This window comes from Nelusetta ayraudi, unplaced genomic scaffold (genome assembly GCF_046127955.1).
Source record: "Nelusetta ayraudi isolate G7.1 ecotype Tasmania unplaced genomic scaffold, CSIRO-AGI_Nayr_v1 ptg000188l, whole genome shotgun sequence".
Taxonomy (NCBI): domain Eukaryota; kingdom Metazoa; phylum Chordata; class Actinopteri; order Tetraodontiformes; family Monacanthidae; genus Nelusetta; species Nelusetta ayraudi.
Window position 1 is genome coordinate 77434 of NW_027466237.1, and position 17567 is coordinate 95000.

At 57.5% G+C, this 17567-nt stretch overlaps 2 protein-coding genes across 4 annotated transcripts in view; both read right to left on the minus strand.

The window, feature by feature from the left end:
• Nucleotides 1-497: 497 nt before the first annotated feature.
• On the minus strand, nucleotides 498-12016 carry LOC142881236 (filamin-A-interacting protein 1-like). The gene is made up of 6 exons (XM_076015379.1): nucleotides 11133-12016; nucleotides 8059-8275; nucleotides 7483-7686; nucleotides 6817-6995; nucleotides 1242-3810; nucleotides 498-1005 (listed from the first exon to the last, which is right to left on the minus strand). The coding sequence occupies exons 2-6, from the start codon at nucleotides 8266-8268 to the stop codon at nucleotides 709-711; spliced, it is 3459 nt and encodes a 1152-aa protein (XP_075871494.1). The 5' UTR covers nucleotides 8269-8275; nucleotides 11133-12016; the 3' UTR covers nucleotides 498-708.
• Nucleotides 12017-12148: 132 nt separating this feature from the next.
• senp6a (SUMO specific peptidase 6a) overlaps nucleotides 12149-17567 on the minus strand; it is an 11728-nt gene continuing 6309 nt past the window's right edge. For 2 of the 3 annotated variants that reach the window (XM_076015382.1, XM_076015380.1), the window contains exons 11-23: nucleotides 17032-17065; nucleotides 16724-16912; nucleotides 15968-16161; nucleotides 15653-15837; nucleotides 15445-15561; nucleotides 15230-15352; nucleotides 15056-15148; nucleotides 14456-14781; nucleotides 14179-14297; nucleotides 13989-14080; nucleotides 13811-13879; nucleotides 13154-13304; nucleotides 12149-12860 (exon numbers count right to left, since the gene is read on the minus strand). In XM_076015382.1, coding sequence (XP_075871497.1) covers nucleotides 12576-12860; nucleotides 13154-13304; nucleotides 13811-13879; nucleotides 13989-14080; nucleotides 14179-14297; nucleotides 14456-14781; nucleotides 15056-15148; nucleotides 15230-15352; nucleotides 15445-15561; nucleotides 15653-15837; nucleotides 15968-16161; nucleotides 16724-16912; nucleotides 17032-17065 — 1977 coding nt within the window. In that variant the 3' untranslated portion in view covers nucleotides 12149-12575. The remainder of the gene's footprint in view (nucleotides 12861-13153; nucleotides 13305-13810; nucleotides 13880-13988; nucleotides 14081-14178; nucleotides 14298-14455; nucleotides 14782-15055; nucleotides 15149-15229; nucleotides 15353-15444; nucleotides 15562-15652; nucleotides 15838-15967; nucleotides 16162-16723; nucleotides 16913-17031; nucleotides 17066-17567) is intronic. The other variant, XM_076015383.1, reaches the window with a different exon arrangement.

A 17567-nucleotide genomic window follows, 5' to 3' on the forward strand; every position in this document is an offset into this window, starting at 1 on the left:
GAATAGTTAGCTTCATTTATACAGATCAGCGTTATATAGTCAGCGTTCATGGAGCGTTCGCCGTGTCTCCCCTCAGGTCCCTCCTCTCACCTGACTGAAGGTCCAGAATTCTCAGGGTCCAAATCATTCAACCCGTTTTCATATTTCCAAGCGACAGCGCCGCAATCATCCGATCCGGAGAATTCCGTTCAGTACTTGAAAGCGACTCTGATTCTTTATTCCATTCCATTTTTCAACTTCCACTTGTCTTGTCTACCGTATTTCACTTCACAGTATTTCCTCTGTTTTTGTTCAGTTAATCATAAATACATTTCATTTTCCCTCATTTACGTCTCTCCACACCAGCAACGGCTACCAAGCCGGGCTGCTCTACCACAAGATGAATAGCTTTTATTATTATTTTAGCGCCAGTGAAACAAATGATCACGTATCAGGCACCAAGCAGTTTGACAAGTGACACATTTTTCAGTGAATTCAAAGGCAGCAGACGTCAGAGCAGGAGTTGGAAGTGATGAGCGCCACCTGCAGGATGTAGTTGGTGGAAGCGCAACGGTGACTCGTGCAGAGAGAATCTGTGTTTTAAAAAAAACAAACAAAACAAAAACAAAGCCTGCGCAGCGTCAACACAGCGACCCCTACTGGAAGTATTTCCTGTCTTGATGGCATCAGGGGACGTTTGGGACCCACTGGGACAGCACCACCATCCTCTCAGCTCTTTCCTCCCACCAGGGGGGCGGAGCTACACACCTTCGACCTCCTCAGTTCGATCTTCATGGAGCGACTCTCGCCGTGGGACTCCAACCTGGTCACCGTGGACACACCCACCACCGCCTGGCAGCCGGGCTTCACGCCTCGGGACACGGGGACCCGGGAGAAGGAGGTGCTGGAGGAGGAAGAGGAGGGCAAGGAGGTGGGGGAGGTGGGGGAGGACGAGGAGGAGGAAGACGAGGAGGAAGAGGAGGGGGACACGGAGGAGGTCCGAGAGGTCAGCAGGTCAGCGCTGGGCTGGAAAACACAGAGGAAGCAACACTTGAGAAGAAGATAGAAAACACGAATTGGCAGATTAATTCAGGATTAACTGGATTAATCAGATTAACTGGAAGTATAGAACTAACATCCTGGCTGAATGACTGCACCACCAATGAAATCAGTGCTAGAAACTCAAAGTGACTCAGCACTCAGCTGCGCTGCACTGCACCATCTTGCCTCTAGGGGGCGCTAGCTCCCCAGGGACTTCTCACCAGAGTCTGCGTGGGCCTGCCTGGTGCCGAGGCGATGGGCGTGATGGTCAAGCTGCTGGTCATTTTGCCCGGCGCCGGGCGGCGTGGCGAGCGGACCGACGGCACCCCCTTGCTGCCCTGGGAGGAACTGCAGCCAGCGGCGGCCTCCTCTGGTGCCGGCCTCTTGTACTGGCAGCCCAGCTGGATGTGGATCTTGTTGTCGTCCGTGGTGATGATGTTGCTCCGGCCGCCGTCCAACTTCCTGTTGGCAGGGGGCGGAGTCACGGAGACGAGGGTGGGGCGAGGTTGGGTTGGGGGCGGGGCCTCAGCCACAGGTGCAGCGCTGACAGTGATGACGGACAGCGGAGAACCCCGGCAGGAGGCGGTGTTGGCGCCCCCTGCTGGACTCCTGGCCCTGGACAGGGCGGTGACGGTGACGGGGGACTTGGCTCCGCCCACGGGTGGCCCGGTGGGCATGGCAGAGGCTGAGGGGCGGATGGTGATGCGGGGCTGCTGGAGGCCCAGGGTGGGGACGATGGTGGCGGAGGAGAAGAAGTCGTGGGCTGCCGCAGCACCGCTGATCTCCAGGGTGGCCCTGCTGCTCCTGGGGTCAGGGGTCACCCGGATCCTCAGCGGCTCGCCCAGGCTCCGCGCCCCCAGAGCCACGCCCTCCTTCTCCCTCCTCCCCCCCAGCCAGGGCGTCCAGGAGGGGAGGTTCTCCGACCTCCTGACCTCCTGCCTCCTGAGGTTCCTCATCAGGTGCTGCTCCTCCAGGAGCGACCTGAGGATGAACCCTGCTGCCGACTGCTCCTCGCCCACCTCGCCCTCCTCCGGCTCTGTCTGGACGGCCGTGGAGGCCACGGGGACGGAGGACATCCTGCCGCCATGGGGCCTGAAGGTGCGAGCCAGGCGCCTGCTGGCCTCCAGCTCCTGGCGGAGCTCCTCCACCTCATGGCTGCTCCTCCTCCTCCTCTGCTCCTCCTCCCGGAGCCTCTGCTGGAGGAGGGTGTGGTCAGCCTGCAGCTGCTCCTCCTGGTGCATCAGCTGCTGGATCTTCTCCCTCAGCGCCTGAACGTCCAGCTGCAGTTCCCTGGTCCGGACCTCCTCCAGCTTGCAGCGGATCCTCAGCGCCGCCTCCGATGCCGAGATCTCACTCCTCTCCGCCGCCTTGCTCCTCGCCGCCTGACTCCTCATCTCCTCCAGGGTCCTACTGAGGGCGTCGGCCTTGTCCTGCTCCCTCCTGAACTTCTCCTGTAGGACGTCGTACTGGTCCTCCGTCTTCATCAGGTCTCCTTCCACCACCTGCAGCTGCTCCAGCCTGCTCCTCAGCCTCTCCACCTCCAGCGTCAGCTCCTGGACCTTGTTGTCCTTCTCCTCCTTTTCCTTCTTCACTTCCTCCTCCTCCTCCTCCAGAAGTTCCACTCTGACCTTCATGTCTCCGATCTCGGCGCTCAGCTGCTGGTTCTTCTCCTCCTCAGCAGCCAGTTTGCTCCTCAGCTCATCCTTCTCCTTGACCAGCGAGGTCACCTGGACCTCCGCCTCTGACTTGACCCTGAGGAGCTTCTTGCTCTCGTCGATCAGCTTCTCCGTGACCTCGGTGACCTTGGCCTGCTCCTCCTCCAGCATTTTGCTCAGCTCGAGGCTCCTCTGCTCCTCAAGTCTGAGTCTCTCTGCCACCTTCTTCCTCTCATCTGCCAGGAGGATGGTGAGGGACTTCATCTTCATCAGCTGGTCCTTGAGGGCCACTTCTGCCTTTTCCAGGTTGAAGCCAGAGTTCTCCAGCAGTTTGACGCTGCTCTTCATGGCGTCCAGCTCCCCGGACAGACCTCTGACCAGATCTTTCTCCTTCTCCAGTTGTGCTCTCAGCTCGCTACTCTCTGTTCTACTGCGGCTGAAGGCTCCTTGCAGCTTCTCCAGCTCGGCCATCCTGCCCTGCATCTGCTCCACCTGCAGCCTCAGCTCCTGGCCGTGGTTCTCCTCCTCCTGCAGCTTCCTCCTCAGCTCCCTGCACTGAGTCTCCGTCTTGGAGATCTCCTCGTCCTGGCCCTCCATCTCTACCACCTTCTTCCTCAGCTTCTCCAGCTGCGCACTGAGGAAGGAGCTCCCGCGTTCCCCTTGTCTCATCTTCTCCCTCAGCTCCCGCAGCTCCTCCTCTGACGCTCGCAGCAGCTGGTTGCTCTGCTGCAGCTCCTCCACCTGCTGTGTCAGTGCAGCCATCTTCATCCTCAGCTGGCGGCTCTGGAGCTCCTCCTCGGCCAGCCTGCCGCTCATTTCCTCCTGCTGCCGAGTGAAGTCGGCCGCTCGCTGCTCCAGCTCTGCCTCCAGCGCCAGGACCTTCTGGCCGTCCTCCTGGGCGGAAGCGGCCGCCCCTGCCAGCCTCTGCTCTCGCTCCTGCAGCTCCCGGTCCAGGTCCTGGACCTTCTGGCTCTGCTGGTGGATCTGGTGAAGGTGTAGCTGCCTCTCGTCCAGCAGGATGACGGCCAGGGCCTGGAGCTTCAGCAGCTCGGCTCTCAGCTTGTCCAGCTTCCTGCGGTGCTCCTGGTCCTCACGAGCCTGGTTGGTCTTCTCCAGCTCCAGCAGCTTCTTGAGTCTGAGGACGAGACACATTGGTGGAGGAGAAGTTAGACGGCCGACCTCCAGATGGACGGAGCAACAAAAAAAAAACACTGTGAGAACTCCAGAACGACAGCTAGACACCTGTGGAGGACTTTGAGAAGGTCTAACACACACACAGACACACACACACACACACACACACACACACACACACACACACACACACACACACACACACACACACACTTCAATAAATTCAAAAGTTTTATTTTGTTTCAGTATTTAAAACATTCTTGACATATTTCAATGGAAAATATTTTATTGACTTAATTTTAGACCCAGTGTGGTGACATATTTCGGCCACTGGGGGGAGTGGGAGGGCCCTCCTGCCTCACCTCTGCCTACTTCAGCGTCTTTAATGTCTTTAATATGAATAAAGTTCGGAACAGTGGCACTTTAAAGAGTCGCACACATTCTAACCGCCGCACAGCAAACACGCTACAATGAAAAAAACTACAGGAGCGAAGCAATTACAGAGCACCAGCGGCCTCCGGTGGCGGTGCCGCGATCCGGCAGCACTGGGCGGAGCCTGAATGGAGCTGAAGCTGAGCAGTAGCGTCGGGCCACTGGTGGCGGACGCCTGCAGGAGTCTGAAGGGGGCGCCGTGGAGCAGCCTGGAGGCAGGAGGAGCAGGAGAAGCAGCAGGAGGAGGCGCACCGTGTGAAGGCAGCAGGGTGCTCCTGGCCGAGCTCCTCCTGGACATCATCTCCTCGGTCAGCGCCGCCCTGCTGGCCACCATCAGGAGCGCCAGCTCCCCGCTGGCCAAGCGCAAGCTGCTGTCCAGCCTGGAGGAGGCGCTGCTGCAGGCCCTGGCCGAGGCCCTGGAGGCGCCTCAGGCGCTGGACCAGCCCAGCCTGAGGGGCCTGGCCCAGCTCATCCAATCAGAGGTCAGGCTCAACGTCGACGCCTACTTCTGCGACGCCTCCGCGGCTTCCCCGTGCAGCGTGGGCGTGGCCGACCTGGGCGCCGCCCTCCACCTGCTCGCCAAGGTGCTCAGGAAGTTTGGCGGCAGAATCAACAAGTGCCATCCAGTCAGAGTTGACAAGGTGAGGGAGGAGGAGGAGGAAGTGATAGAGGAGGAGCAAGAGGAGGTGGAGATGTTGGCCTCCTGCGGCGGCTGCCACTCCTGCCTCTCCTCTGGCCCGGGGTCAGAGGTCGACGCCACCATCAAGAGCGCCGCCCTGCGGACGCTGCAGGAAGACGTGCGGACGGTTCTCAGTGACCTGCTTCTGCCCCTCCTAAAGGAGCTGCCCGGAGGAGCTCGGCGCCCCCTGCAGGCCGAGGCCACTCTGGAGGTGGGGAGGCTGTGCGACGGCCTGCTGGCCCTGCTGGAGCAGAAGAAGAAGAAGCAGAAGAAGAAGAAGCGGCCGGTGAAGAAGGTGAGGAAGAGGATCCAGAGGTGTCTGGGGGAGCAGCTGGCCAGGGTTCTCCTCCACCGGCTGGTGGAGCAGCTGAGGAGACGACACCCTCGAGGAACAGAAGGACGAGCAGGAGGAGGAGCTCCTCAGCTGGGCAGCAGCAGCAGCAGCAGCAGCAGCAGCAGCTCCTCGGTGGAGACGCCCATCCAGGTGAGCGGCCATGGCGACAGCCTGCTGCTGATCTTCAACCAGGTTCCCAGCAGCCAACGGAGGCTCTTCACCGAGGAGCTCAGCGGAATGATCTACTGCCACCTGCTGGCCGTCCCTTCCGACTACATCCTGGGAAGGAAGTTCTGGAGGGACCTGCGCGTCCCAGAGTTCCACGCCAACGTCTACGCCGACATCCGAGGCAGAGTCTGGACCTTCGTGGAGCTGACGGGTTGGTGGCTCCGCTCAGAGGTCTGCAGGATCAGCAGGAGGGTGAAGATACCAAAACTGGACCTGCTGCCACCGCTTGTGCCCCTGAAGGAGGAGGAGGCCACGGGGTACGACGAGCCTGAGGAGCCCGAGGAGCCCGAGGACCCAGAAAAGGACACAGCAGAGACAGAGGACACGGCCGAGATGGACGACGTGGACAAGGAGGATGGAGAGAAAGATCTGGAGGAGAACCAGGCAGAGGAGGAGAAGGATGCTGAGGAGGAGACGGAGGCTGAGGAAGAGAAGGAGGAGGAGATGAAGAAGGAGGAGGAGGAGAAGGTTGCTGCAGCAGAGAAGAGGCTTGCAGCAGAGAGGTCCCATGCTGAGCAGATGGAAAGGAACAAGATGTGCGTCAAGTTCTTCATCGAGAAGATCGTCCAGCACGTCTACCTGGACCTCAACATGGTGCCTGAAAACATGTCCCCCGTTGTCCTCCGCATCTTTGACAAGCTGTGGCCCAGAGTCCAGGCTCAAGACTTCCACATCACCCCGAGGTCCTTCAAGAACCTCAACAAGATCATCCACAAGGTGCTGTGTGGGACCTCAGCCTCACCGGAGATGGTTCTCTTCTCACTGCTGAGGAGCGAGGCCCACATCGACTCCGTCATCCTAGACATCCTGCACCGGCAGGTCATCAGGCCTCCACCACAGGAGTCCAGCGCCCTCCCCAGGTTCTTCAAGACCTTCTTGAGCCGCTTCAGACTCAGGAAGAAGACGGCGAGGGTGGCGGCGGCGAGCAACGACGAGGAGAAGCTCCAGAAGAGGCCGGAAGCTCCGCCACTGGCCGAGGGCAACAGGAAGATCAGCTCCTGCCTCATCCCACCGCAGCAGTGGATGACCGAGGTCAGAGCCCAGAAGGCCTCACCAGGTGACCAGGTGACCATGCGACCAGGTGACAAGGTCACCGTTTGACCATGTAACCATGCGACCATGTCACCATTTGACCATGTCACCATTTCACCATGTGACCAGGTGACCATGTGACCTGGTGACCTGGTGACCATGTGACCTGCAGGTGGCAGCAGCACTACATGGCTGGCTGTGATTTTCATCAACCTTCAAACAGCTTTTGAGACGTTTCCGGAGGAGTCTGGGAGAGGGCGTTGACCTCTGACCCCTGACCCCTGACCACCAGCTCCACCCACCTCTCGCGGTCCTGCTCCAGCAGGTTGGTGAAGTCGTCGCTCTTGCTCATGAAGTCGGCGTGCCGCCGCTTCTCGCCGTCCAGCTGCAGGACGGTGCGGCGGTGGCACTTCTCAGACAGCAGCAGCTGCTCCAGCATCCGCCGGTACGTCTCCGTCTGCTGCTGCTCCAGCCGCTCCAGCTGCAGCGGGCGGGCGGAGGGGCGGAGGAGAAGCAACAAAAAAAAACAAACTGTGTCTTGTCCTCTACGAGCAACAGGAAACTTTGTAAGCTTGTTGTTCCACAGTAAAAAATATCATAATGCTGAAGGAATTGTGTTGTGATTGGTTGTTTTTGACACCTCCCTCCCATCCGGAACATTCCAGAGAGAAACCCAATCAGGTTCATTCTCTCACTTTGCCGACAAAAAGAAGCCAATTGTGAATAAAACAAACGGAGCAACATCAGAGAACCTATCTAGGCTGTGTAGGGCGCCCCCTAGTGGATGATAAGTCTCCTTCTCCATTATTTTCTGTTCTTGATGTTTATGAAATATGCATATACACATATATTCATGTACATAAATGCATATATGCAGAACCTCCTGGACGTCCTGGAGGTTCTTCAGCCTGACTCCTCCTCCTGCGAGGCTTCACTGTGGAGCAAACAGCAGCAGGGTGGAGCTTCACCTCAGCCATGGGCTTCTCGTACACGTCCTGCTGCTGCTGCTGCCGATGGCGGCGGCCACCGCCCCGGCTGCTGCAGCCCAGCAGGCCGCCGTCCCTCTGCAGGGCCTGCAGGACTCTGGTGGGCACCGAAGAACCGTACTGGGCCTCCAGGGTCTCCGGAGCGGCCCGGTCCGACCTCAGCAGCAGGATGATGTCCTCCCTGGCCTGAACGCACACACAGGAATTTGAGTACAATGAAATTAAAAAGAAGAAGTATCGAATGAAACGGTAAAATAAATAAAATGTTGAAAAAAAATGTGAATGAATGTGTTGGTCAGCCACACCAGCAGGGGGAGCCATTCCCCTCACTCTACAGTCATAAGTTACCAGGTGACCATGTGACCATGTGACACCAGGTGATCAAGTGACAAACAAACACACTGATGACCTTTGGTGAATTGCAGTTAATCTAACAGATCCAGATTAATCTGCCCCCGACCTGCAGGTGGCAGCAGCGCTACACGGCTCGCTGTGATCAGCAGCGCTGCAGTGCTGAGGAAAGGGGGCGGAGCCCAGGTGTTGGTGGGGAGTCGCTACCTGAACTTCTCCCTCCATGACTCCCAGCAGGTGCAGCAGCTGCTTCCTGGACGGCTCAGGTAGCTCCGCCTTCGACTTCCCGTCGTCCTCCTCTCGCTGGACCTCGCTGGACTTCCTGTTTGTCACCTCCTCCTCCGCCTCCTCCGCCTCCTCCCCCTCCTCTCTGGGCTCCTGGCCACACCCCTCCAGGCTGCAGCTCTTGGATCTCATGGTTCACCTGAGACAGGAGAGAAGTTGGAGGTCGAAAATGTGTTTTTGGAAACTGAAATAAAAGAGATTGTTGACACGGTGGTCCGAATGCTTTCACAGAGGTCAGAGGTCACCGAGGTCACTAAATCAGGCTGACTGCAGTGTGTCCTGTCAGCCAATCAGCAGCAGAGAAAAACCCTCCAGCTCTCCGCCCTTCTTCTTCTTCTCCTGAGGAGACACAACTGCAGCAGCTCCGCCTCTCTGCCTTCTCCTGATTGGCTGAGAACAGTGTGAGTTTGGAGCTTCTCAGGAGGGACGTATGGATCTTAAATCTGTCTTCTTGGAGATTTCTAACCGCAAAAACACACGTTGCCCTCCCCGTGTGAGAGTCTGAGGAGCAGGACTGGTCTTGACTGGTCCCATCAGGCTCCGCCCACGCAGGAACGTCATCCCACCAGTGTGACCACGTACCAGTCCTTGTAATTTTCGGTGGCAAACGGCTCCGACCTGTTATTAGAATTCACTTTTTTCTGATAAAAAAAAAAGCACCATAAATAGTCCCGACTGCTGCTGCTGCTGCTGCTGCTGCCGCTGCTGCTGCCGCTGCTGCTGCTGCTGCTGCTGCTGCCGCTGCCGCTGCTGCTGCTGCTGCTGCTGCTGCTGCTGCCGCCGCTGCTGCTGCTGTATTTTGGGCTGCTGGAGATCAGTTGGTTTTGTGGTCGAGGACGAGAGGGTTTGTGACCAGAGACTCGCAGCAGCAGGTGAATAAAGTTCAGGCTCGAGGATCAACTGGAGGAGGTGGAGGAGGAGGAGAAGCAGGAGGAGGAGACAGTGGAGGAAAAGGAGGGGAAGGAGGAGGAGAAGGTGGAGGATGAGGATAAGAAGGAGGAAGAAAAGGAGGAGCGGGAAGAGGGGAAGGAGGAGGAGTGGAGGTGGAGGAGAAGAAGCAGGAGGAGGAGGAGGTGAAGGGATATTTCTGGAGACGTGATGAGGTTTGAGCTCCGGCCCACCTGGACTAAGCTGAGGCTGACTCCTCCCAGAGGAGGCGGAGTCTCACCGTTTGCCCCACCTCCTCTGGAAGGAGTCAGCCATGGTGAGGAACTCCCTCAGGTCCAGGCGACTCCTCTCTCTCTCTCTCTCTCTCTCTCTCCTCTCTCTCTCGCTCGCCCTCAGCCTCTATTTACAAACTTGGCGGCTATTTTTGTGTTGTGAAATTTTAAAAACGCCGCCGCCGTCGGAGGGAAACTCCAGCGGCGTCACTCGATCCTCCCTGGGCAGCGGGAAACAAACAGCAGGGGTCACGTGGGGTCATGTGGGGTCACGTGTCCGTGACGACGGTCCATCAGAATGTGCGACGCTGCTTTTATAGACTCCATGTTGATCTGCAGTGACTGCTGCTGCTGCTGCTGCTCTTCCTCCTAGACAACAAGACCTCCCCACGGCATCCTCCTCCTCCTCTCCTGAACTCTGAGGTGAATGACTATAAAAGGAGGCCCACTGGTCTGAGAGGAGCAGCAGCAGACTGACATCATCTCCCTGTCCGGCAGCGTTAGTGTCACATGACCTCCTTCAGAGCTTCTAAATTCATGTTCATTACCCACTGACTGCAAAACCTGATGATGATGATTCAAGCTCCTCCACGTTTCCCTGGATGAGCGGTCGGTGAGATCACAACATGGGATGAAACTCGATCTTCTGTGTAGTGAAGAGTGGCGGGGGGGTGCAGGAGCAGGTGTCTTCAGAAGATCCACCTCCAGACCTCCTCCTCCTTCACACCTCCACATCCCTGGACCATGACACTGGCGCTGGAGGATTTATGGGCTTCTCGTCGAGCCTCTAATCAGCGGCCGCTGCTCCACAGCGATGACATCACTCCCCGCCGTCACATGACTCTGGGATGGAATCGGCATGAGGTCACTTCCCTCATAAACCCTGTGGGAGGGGCGGGAGGGGGTGGTGAGGGGGTGGGGGTGGGGGGAGTGCTTCCAAAAATCAACAAGTGACCTCCAGGTCTGAGCTGTGGGGGGAGCTAGCAGGCTGTTGCAGCTAGCTGAGGGCTAGCATCAGGCTAAGTCGGTGGGCTAGCTGAGGGCTAGCTTCAAGCTAAGTTGGTCAGCTAGCTCGCCGGCTGCTCTGGCGTTTCAGCCAGGATTCTGGACGTGTCTCTACAAAGGTCAAAGGTCTAATGTACCCAGTCTGAGTCCCGGGGGTGGGGTCGGGGGTGGTTTGTTATGATGTCATCAGCTGGTGGAACCACACGGTGTCTCCTTTCTGTCATTGTCATTGGCAACAGCAGCCACTGTTATGTAAAGCAAACTAGCTGAGCTGATTTAGCAGGAGCACGTCACGCTTCTCGTCTTTATCTGCGGTCACTGGAGGTTTGCCGACATCACCAGCAGACCAGAGCAACCCATCCCAGAGCAGATCCTGATCCACGCAAGCCACGCCCCCTCCCTTCTGTCCGTCGGAGAGGTGAAAACCAGAGGAATCTGTCGACAACGAGCTTCCCACTCACAGCTTTCAAGTCACATGACCATCACGATGATGTTCATGTGACCCGCGGAGAGTCTGGGTAGGGCGGAGACTGGGATGTTTGGACAGTTAGAAGAGGTTATTTTTAAAGGATGACCACAACCACGTGAGATCTGCGAGATCCTTCACAACACCATCATCTGCTGAGATCACCGCGACCTCTGACCCCTCAGACTCTGCCTGGTAACAAACGCACAGCATCAGGGAACAGCAGCTGGACCAGGACCAGGACCCAGTCAGGGTCTCTGGAACTGGAGGCCCGGCAGGGAGCTGATGTTCTGCTCCATCCTGGTCCTTTCCTGACATTAAGCTGGAGCAGCAGCAGCTGTTAGTGATGTCACTTCCTGTCCTACCTGCTCCTACAGCTGCTCCACCACTTCCTCCACAGGTGGTTGACGTGGTCTCCACCTGCCGGCCTGCAGCATCACCTCCTCCAGGTTCTCCTCCTGCTCCTTCAGCCGGTTCTCCTTCCTCAGCAGCTGCAGTGTGAAGCTCCGTCCTCCTCTGGTGTCTCCTGCGGTCTGGTCTCCTCACCACTGGATGTTGGACCTCCTCCTGCTGCTGCTGCTCCTCCTCCTCCTCCCACCAGCCAGTGGTCAGCGCTGAGCTGCAGCTCTATATTTAAACTCTCAGCTCCACTGAGGCTTTAACTAACCACTGACAGCTGAACTATCAGCTTCTCCTGAAGCAGCAGCAGCAGCAGCAGCAACTACTACTCCTCCTCCTCCTCCTCACACTCAAACCAAACACAGACTGTTTAAATTTGCTGGAATAAAATCCTCCAGGGTGCTCAGCGAGGCAAAAAATAAACTAGGAGACAGTAATAAATATTCTTACTGTGGCCACTTGTTGATTCAGACCTGGGCTATTAATACTGGAGCTGGAGCTGGAGCTGCTGCTGCTGCTGCTGGACAGGAGCAGAAACTCTGTTTCCCCCTGGCGGAACAATTAAGTTCTGCTCCGTAGTCAACATACAGACGGATGGACAGACATCTGGCGCCCCCTACTGTTTGAGAGAAGACAGACAGACAGACGTGAAGTTTTTAACCAGGATTTAAACAGCTGATGGTGAAGTTTGTTGAGTCAGAAGAAAAAGAGTCGGGAGAGTCGGAGGAATCAGAAGAGTCGGAAGAGTCTGAGCCTCGATGTGAAATATTGACAGTGTTGCATTGTGGGTAAAAGACGAGCTTGCTGTGATGCAGCAGGAGCGTCGATCTTCTCGTCTGCTGGATGCACATCCCAAAATCTCCATTAAAATGCATTTTTCTTTAATACACTGAGCAGCAACTCAAAAGACTGAAACCTGAGTGGGCGGAGCCACCGTCAATGACAACCAATAGGAAACGAGCTTCCTCTGCAACCACAGTGGTTTTCATTTTTTTTTTTTAATGTTTCCACATGATGAGACACAACAAGCAGTGAACGAGCGCCGCCGCCGCCGCCACAGTGACCCTCCCGGGCCTCTAGGGCGGCGCCCTCCGTCCTCCTCAGACACAACTTAAGGAAACCAGAGAACGTGAACCGTGCAGCAGCAGGAGGAGGCGAGGGCGGCGCCTCCTGCTGGCGGAAAGGTCTGGATAACTTAACAGAGCCGCTTGAGAAAAAGGTTCATTACAAAGGCAGCGGCCAAATATTTACACTTTAGATTTATTTCCATACAAAGTTAAAGGTGAGTGACGTCCGCGTGGAGGGAGGAGGGGTCGATGGAGGGGAGTGGGTGGGGCGGGGGGAGGGGGGGGACTCGAGTCTGAGACCAGTCAACCTGGTGGTGCTGGGGGGAGGGGAGGGGCGGGGCTTCAGGGGGCGGTGGGCGACCATGCGGACGACCCGCAGCAAGTCTCTTGGATGTCGAGCTCCTCGGAGGGGGAGGAGGCGGAGCCGGGGCCGGCGGTGGGCGGAGCCTGGAGCCGCTCAGGCTCCTCCCTCCGCTCCACCTCCTGCTGCTGCTGCTGCTGCTGCTGCTGCTGCTGCCGCTGGATCTCCAGGATGAGCTCCTTGATCTCCTCGCGCTTGGTCTTCATGCGCTGCTGTGGGAACCAGTCGGAGAGGTTGAGCGGCAGGTGGAAGCTGGGGACGGGGTTCTGGTGGTGGGGGGGGGAGGAGAAGAAGAGGGTCTTTACTTATCCCACATTGGGCAAATTTGCATTCAACAGAGTGCAAAGAGTGACTACAGTACCCAAGAGGCACCAACCCGGAAGCATGAAATAGAGGAAAATCATAAAATCGATTTTCCTCTATTTCACATCGTTACGACAAAATAACAACAACAACAAAAAAAAAAAAATCGGATTTCAATTTAAAATCAATTAATCGCACAGCCCTACGTCGCAGTTTCACATTTCCCGTTTCCCAGTGCTGCCCCCTGCTGGCTCACCTCGAAGAAGCTCTCCACGTACTGCAGGACGTAGACCCCGCAGTCGCTGAAGTTGTCCTGCTGAGGCACTCGAGGGCTGGAGCCCTTCATCACCTCCTTGCCGAAGCTGCACTGGGAGCCCTTCCGCACCTCCCACTCCACCTCCAGGTACCTGCAGGAGCAGCAGCAGCAGTCACACCATGGATGGATTATTATCACAGCTGGAAACCAGACTGGCAATGTGGCAGTGCTGCAATTTTTCCCAGTGGCCACTGGGGGTACTGCAGCCATGAACCCAATACGGCACCAAAAGCATTTTCCCCAATTAGAGCAGAATACAAAAAGAAACCCCTGTAAAAACAGCTGACAGGACGACCTTTGACCCGAAACTTAAAAAATCTTTCTATTGGAGATTTCTGGACTGGAAAAAAAAAAATATATATATATATATATATATATATATATATATGTATAAAGGCCAGAAAATCCCCAGAGAAGAGTTTTATATTCCGCGGCTTCTGATTGGCTGACACCACCTGATGCTTTACGGGAGTTACAATGCATGATGGGAAGTGCTACATGTTCTTTTGCGAAATGATGATGATGATGATGATGATGATGATGATGATGATGATGGTGGTGGTGTGTTCACTGTCTGCAGGACAAAGTGCCACTCACTCTCTGAGCGTCTTGACCACGGCGGAGCGGGCCGGCCCCCTCAGCGAGTCCATGATCAGGATACAAGGCCTGAGGAAGGAGACGCAGCACATCAACAGTGAGAGAAGGAGGAGAAGGAGGAGGAGGAGGAGGAGGTGCTGCTGCCTGCTGGCCGGCCGGCAGTACTGCGCTCACTCACTGTCTGCAGATGGTGTGTTTGGTGGCCAGGGCGGCGGCGGCGTCGGCAGCCGGGCCGTCGTCGGCCAGCGTCCCGTCCTCGCTGCAGTCGTCCTGCAGGAGAGAAAAACATTAATCGATGACATCATCATCATCATCATCATCATCATCACTTCCTGTAGCTCCCTGGAGCACAGCGGCGGCGCGCTCACCTGACAGGAGCTCTGGTCGTCGGAGAAGGCGGAGCCTCCGTCGTCGGGCCGGGCCGATCGGTAGCAGACGCTGATCCTGTGCAGCTCGCCTGCAGGGGGCGCACACGGGTGAGACACACCTGCACAGGTGAGCGGCAGGCGCAGCAGGCGCAGCAGGACTCGAAGATTCAAACGTTTTCATTCGTCAGGTAAAGTCACATGGCAAAAGTGTCGGGTGACAGTTCAACACAAGTTTTACAAATATACAAAAATACACGCAGCAGGAGCAGCTACTGACTGGTGAACTGTGGCTCCGCCTCCGCCTGGACACCTCCCGACCCCGAGGGAGCGCCGCACATCTCCAGGCTTCCCTCTGTGAAGGACGTCTGACCGTTAGCCCCGCCCTCCGCCGCCACCGCCGCCTCGCAGACCGCAGGGGGCGGGTCCCCCCCCGAGGAGACGTCCAGGCCGTCGCCCTCTGGTGGAGACAGGGGGCGGCAGTGGTCCGGCAGCTGCTCCTCTGGGGGAGGGGCCTCGGGGAAGGGGGCGGGGCACAGGGGGTTCTTCTCAATGATTGGACCTTTGAGGCCCGGGAAGCAGATGACGGCCAGGTACCAGTGAGCCCTGAGGAGGTGGTGGGAGGGGCGGGTGGTGGAGAGAGAAGGAGGTGGAAGAGACAAGGAAGAGAACATCAAGTCTGGAAAACAGAGAAGATCAGGAAGGTTCAGAGGTCAGCAGGATGGAAAGTCAGAGAGCAACAGGTCTGGAAGGCTGGGCAGCAGGAAGCAGGAGAGATGACAGCAGGAAGTTGGAGAGATGACAGCAGGAAGTTGGAGAGATGACAGCAGGAAGTTGGAGAAGTAGAAGCAGGAAGCAGGACCTCCCAGCAGCCACTCACGACTCGTTGATGGGGACGAAGATGAAGTCCTTCTGGAAAAGGTCGACGTGCCTCGTCCACGTCTTCACCCGGTTGTGCTTCCGTTTCTGGATCCTGAGGAGGAGCAGAAGACACAGAGCTGAGCAGTGGGAGGTGGAGGTGAAGAAGTGGTGTGGCGGGGGGGGCGGGACTCACGGCAGGTTGGTGGCGTCGGGGAGGTTGCGGCGCTCCCGCTGGTTCAGCCTCTTGTAGAAGAAGGAGCTGAAGACGTGGATCTTCTGGGCGTCCTCCTTCCTCAGCTTCTCCAAAACTAAATATCTGCACGGGGGTCAACACACACAGTGAGGTCAGCCAAGGTCACACGACCTCCGGGACAGCCCCGACCAATGAGACGGCGGTAGGCGGCTCACTTTAAATAGAAGTCGATGATGACGTCGTTGAGGAACTCTCCGTCGTTGAGGCAGTGCAGGTCCTCGTTGGTGACCGAGATGCCTCCTTTGGCCGGAGGGGGCGGGTACACCATCAACCTGGGGGGAGGGAGGAGCGCGGCACCGTGAGGACCCCGAACACACCGCCCAACCCCACTGACCCCTGACCCCTGACCCTGGCCCTCCTCACTTGACGACGGGCCCAGAGAAGGTGGGCTGGAGGTCCGTCATGTCCTGGTCCTGCTCGTCCTCGTACAGAGGGCTGCCCGCCTGCTGCCGCGTCGCCATCCTGCTGCGGGTCGCCATGCTCGCCGCCGCCGCCGCGCCCACCCTGCAGCCGTGGGAGGAGCCGGCCGGAGTCTGTGGAGGCTTCACCTTCAGGGAGGGGGAGGAGTCGGCGAGTCGTCAGGGGGCCAATCGGCAAGAAGAGACGAGAGCCGCCAACAGACGTCAAGACGTGAGATTAATGTCGTGTGCACTGGCTCCCCCTGGAGGCCCCGCCCACCTTCTCCTCCTTCTGCTTGGAGGCCTTGTTGTAGTTGACCAGCCTCAGGTTGGCCTCGTCGAAGGACAGCTGGGTGGGGAAGTCGCTCAGGTTGTTGCCACGCCCGATCTCACTCAGGATGTCGGCCAGGATGCTCTTCTCCTTCTCCACCAGCCCGTTCTCAAAGATCAGCACGATGAACTTCTCATCAGACTCTGAGGAGGAGCAGGAGGAGGAGCAGGAGTGAGGAGGAGAAGTAGCGGGGGGGGTGGAGGTGGAAGAGGAGGTAAAGGAGGAGAGGACGGAGGGGGAGGTAGAGGAGGCAGAGGAGGAGGTGAAGGAAGAGGAGGAGAAGGTGAGAGGAGGAGGAAGAGGTGAGAGGGGCGGAGGGGGGAGGATGAAGAGGAGGTGAGATAATGAAGAGCAGAAGGAAGAGGAAAAGAGGGAGGATAAGGCGGAGGGGGAGGAGGAGGGAGTGAGAAGGGGAGGAGGAGAAGGAGGAAAAGAAGGGGGGCAAAGGGGAGGAGGAGGAGGAAGAGCAGGGGGTGGAGGTGGAAGAGGAGGAAGAGGTGGAGGAGGATGAAAAGAAGGAGGATAAGGCGGGGGGAGAGGAGGTGAGAGGAGGAGGAGGAGGAGGAGAAGGAAGAGGGGCAGGAGGAGGCAGAGGAGGAGCTGGGGGAGGTGGAGAGTGGACAGGTAGAAGAGGAGCAGGAATTGGGGAGAGAAGGGAGTGGGGGAGGGGGGGGGGGCGGAGCTGACTGGCCGCTGCTGACTCACGGTCTCCGCTGCAGTCGTACCACTGGCCGCCCTCCTCCCTGCTCATGTGCAGCTGCGTGCGCAGGCGGACGCACTCCTCCTCGCTGGTCTGGAAGAAGAGCACGGGCAGCTTGCGCAGGCTGCACCACTCGCAGCTGATCAGCTCCGACGCCCGCAGGCACACCTTCTCCAGGCTGTTCCGCTCCGCACCTGCAGGGGGCGGCGAGCGACACCTGCTCAGAGAGAGACGCAGCTCCTCCCGACGCTTCGCCTGAGGCCAAACGTGGGAGAGGTTTCCAGAGAGGACGGCAGCGGATCTTCTCACTCACCTTCCGTCTCCAGCTGGATGCCGTCCACCGCAAACTGCACACACACACACACGCACACACACACACACAACAGTGTCACTTCCTGAATGTCTTGCACATCTTCTCTCAGCCAACTCAACGGCTGTGTCTCAATTCAGGCTCTGCATCCTTGGAAAGCTGCATTTGAAAGGAAGTTGCGTCACAGCACTGCGTGAAGGCTCCTCCCAATTCCCAACAGTCAGAAGGACGCTCCAGATGCACCCTCGGAATGTGTCCTACTGTCAGCCCATTCCAAGGCTGCACCGCTACTATCCTTCACCTCCTTCTGTACCCCAGGATGCTTTGCGTGCTGCTTCAAAGCATCCTGGGATCCTGGGAAGTCGGCTGAAATTAGCGCCACCTACTGGCAAAGACACAGCGTATAAATTTAAGTGTTGAAATTTCACGTTTCAGTTTTTAACGCAGGGTTTTTACTGATTTGAACATCCAACACCACGTTAGCTGGCGAACCAAGGGTTAGCTTGATGCTATGAAAACGTCACTTCCGGGGTTGGCCA

Bases quoted from the DNA above. Each gene is read 5' to 3' on its own strand.
- LOC142881236 (XM_076015379.1), bottom strand. From the start codon at position 8,268: ATGAGATCCAAGAGCTGCAGCCTGGAGGGGTGTGGCCAGGAGCCCAGA. The intron at 7,687-8,058 runs GTAGCGACTCCC...GTGTGCGTTCAG, and splicing joins TCATGGAGGGAGAAGTTCAG to GCCAGGGAGGACATCATCCT. The intron at 3,811-6,816 runs GTGGGTGGAGCT...TCTCGTCCTCAG, and splicing joins CTGGAGCAGGACCGCGAGAG to ACTCAAGAAGCTGCTGGAGC.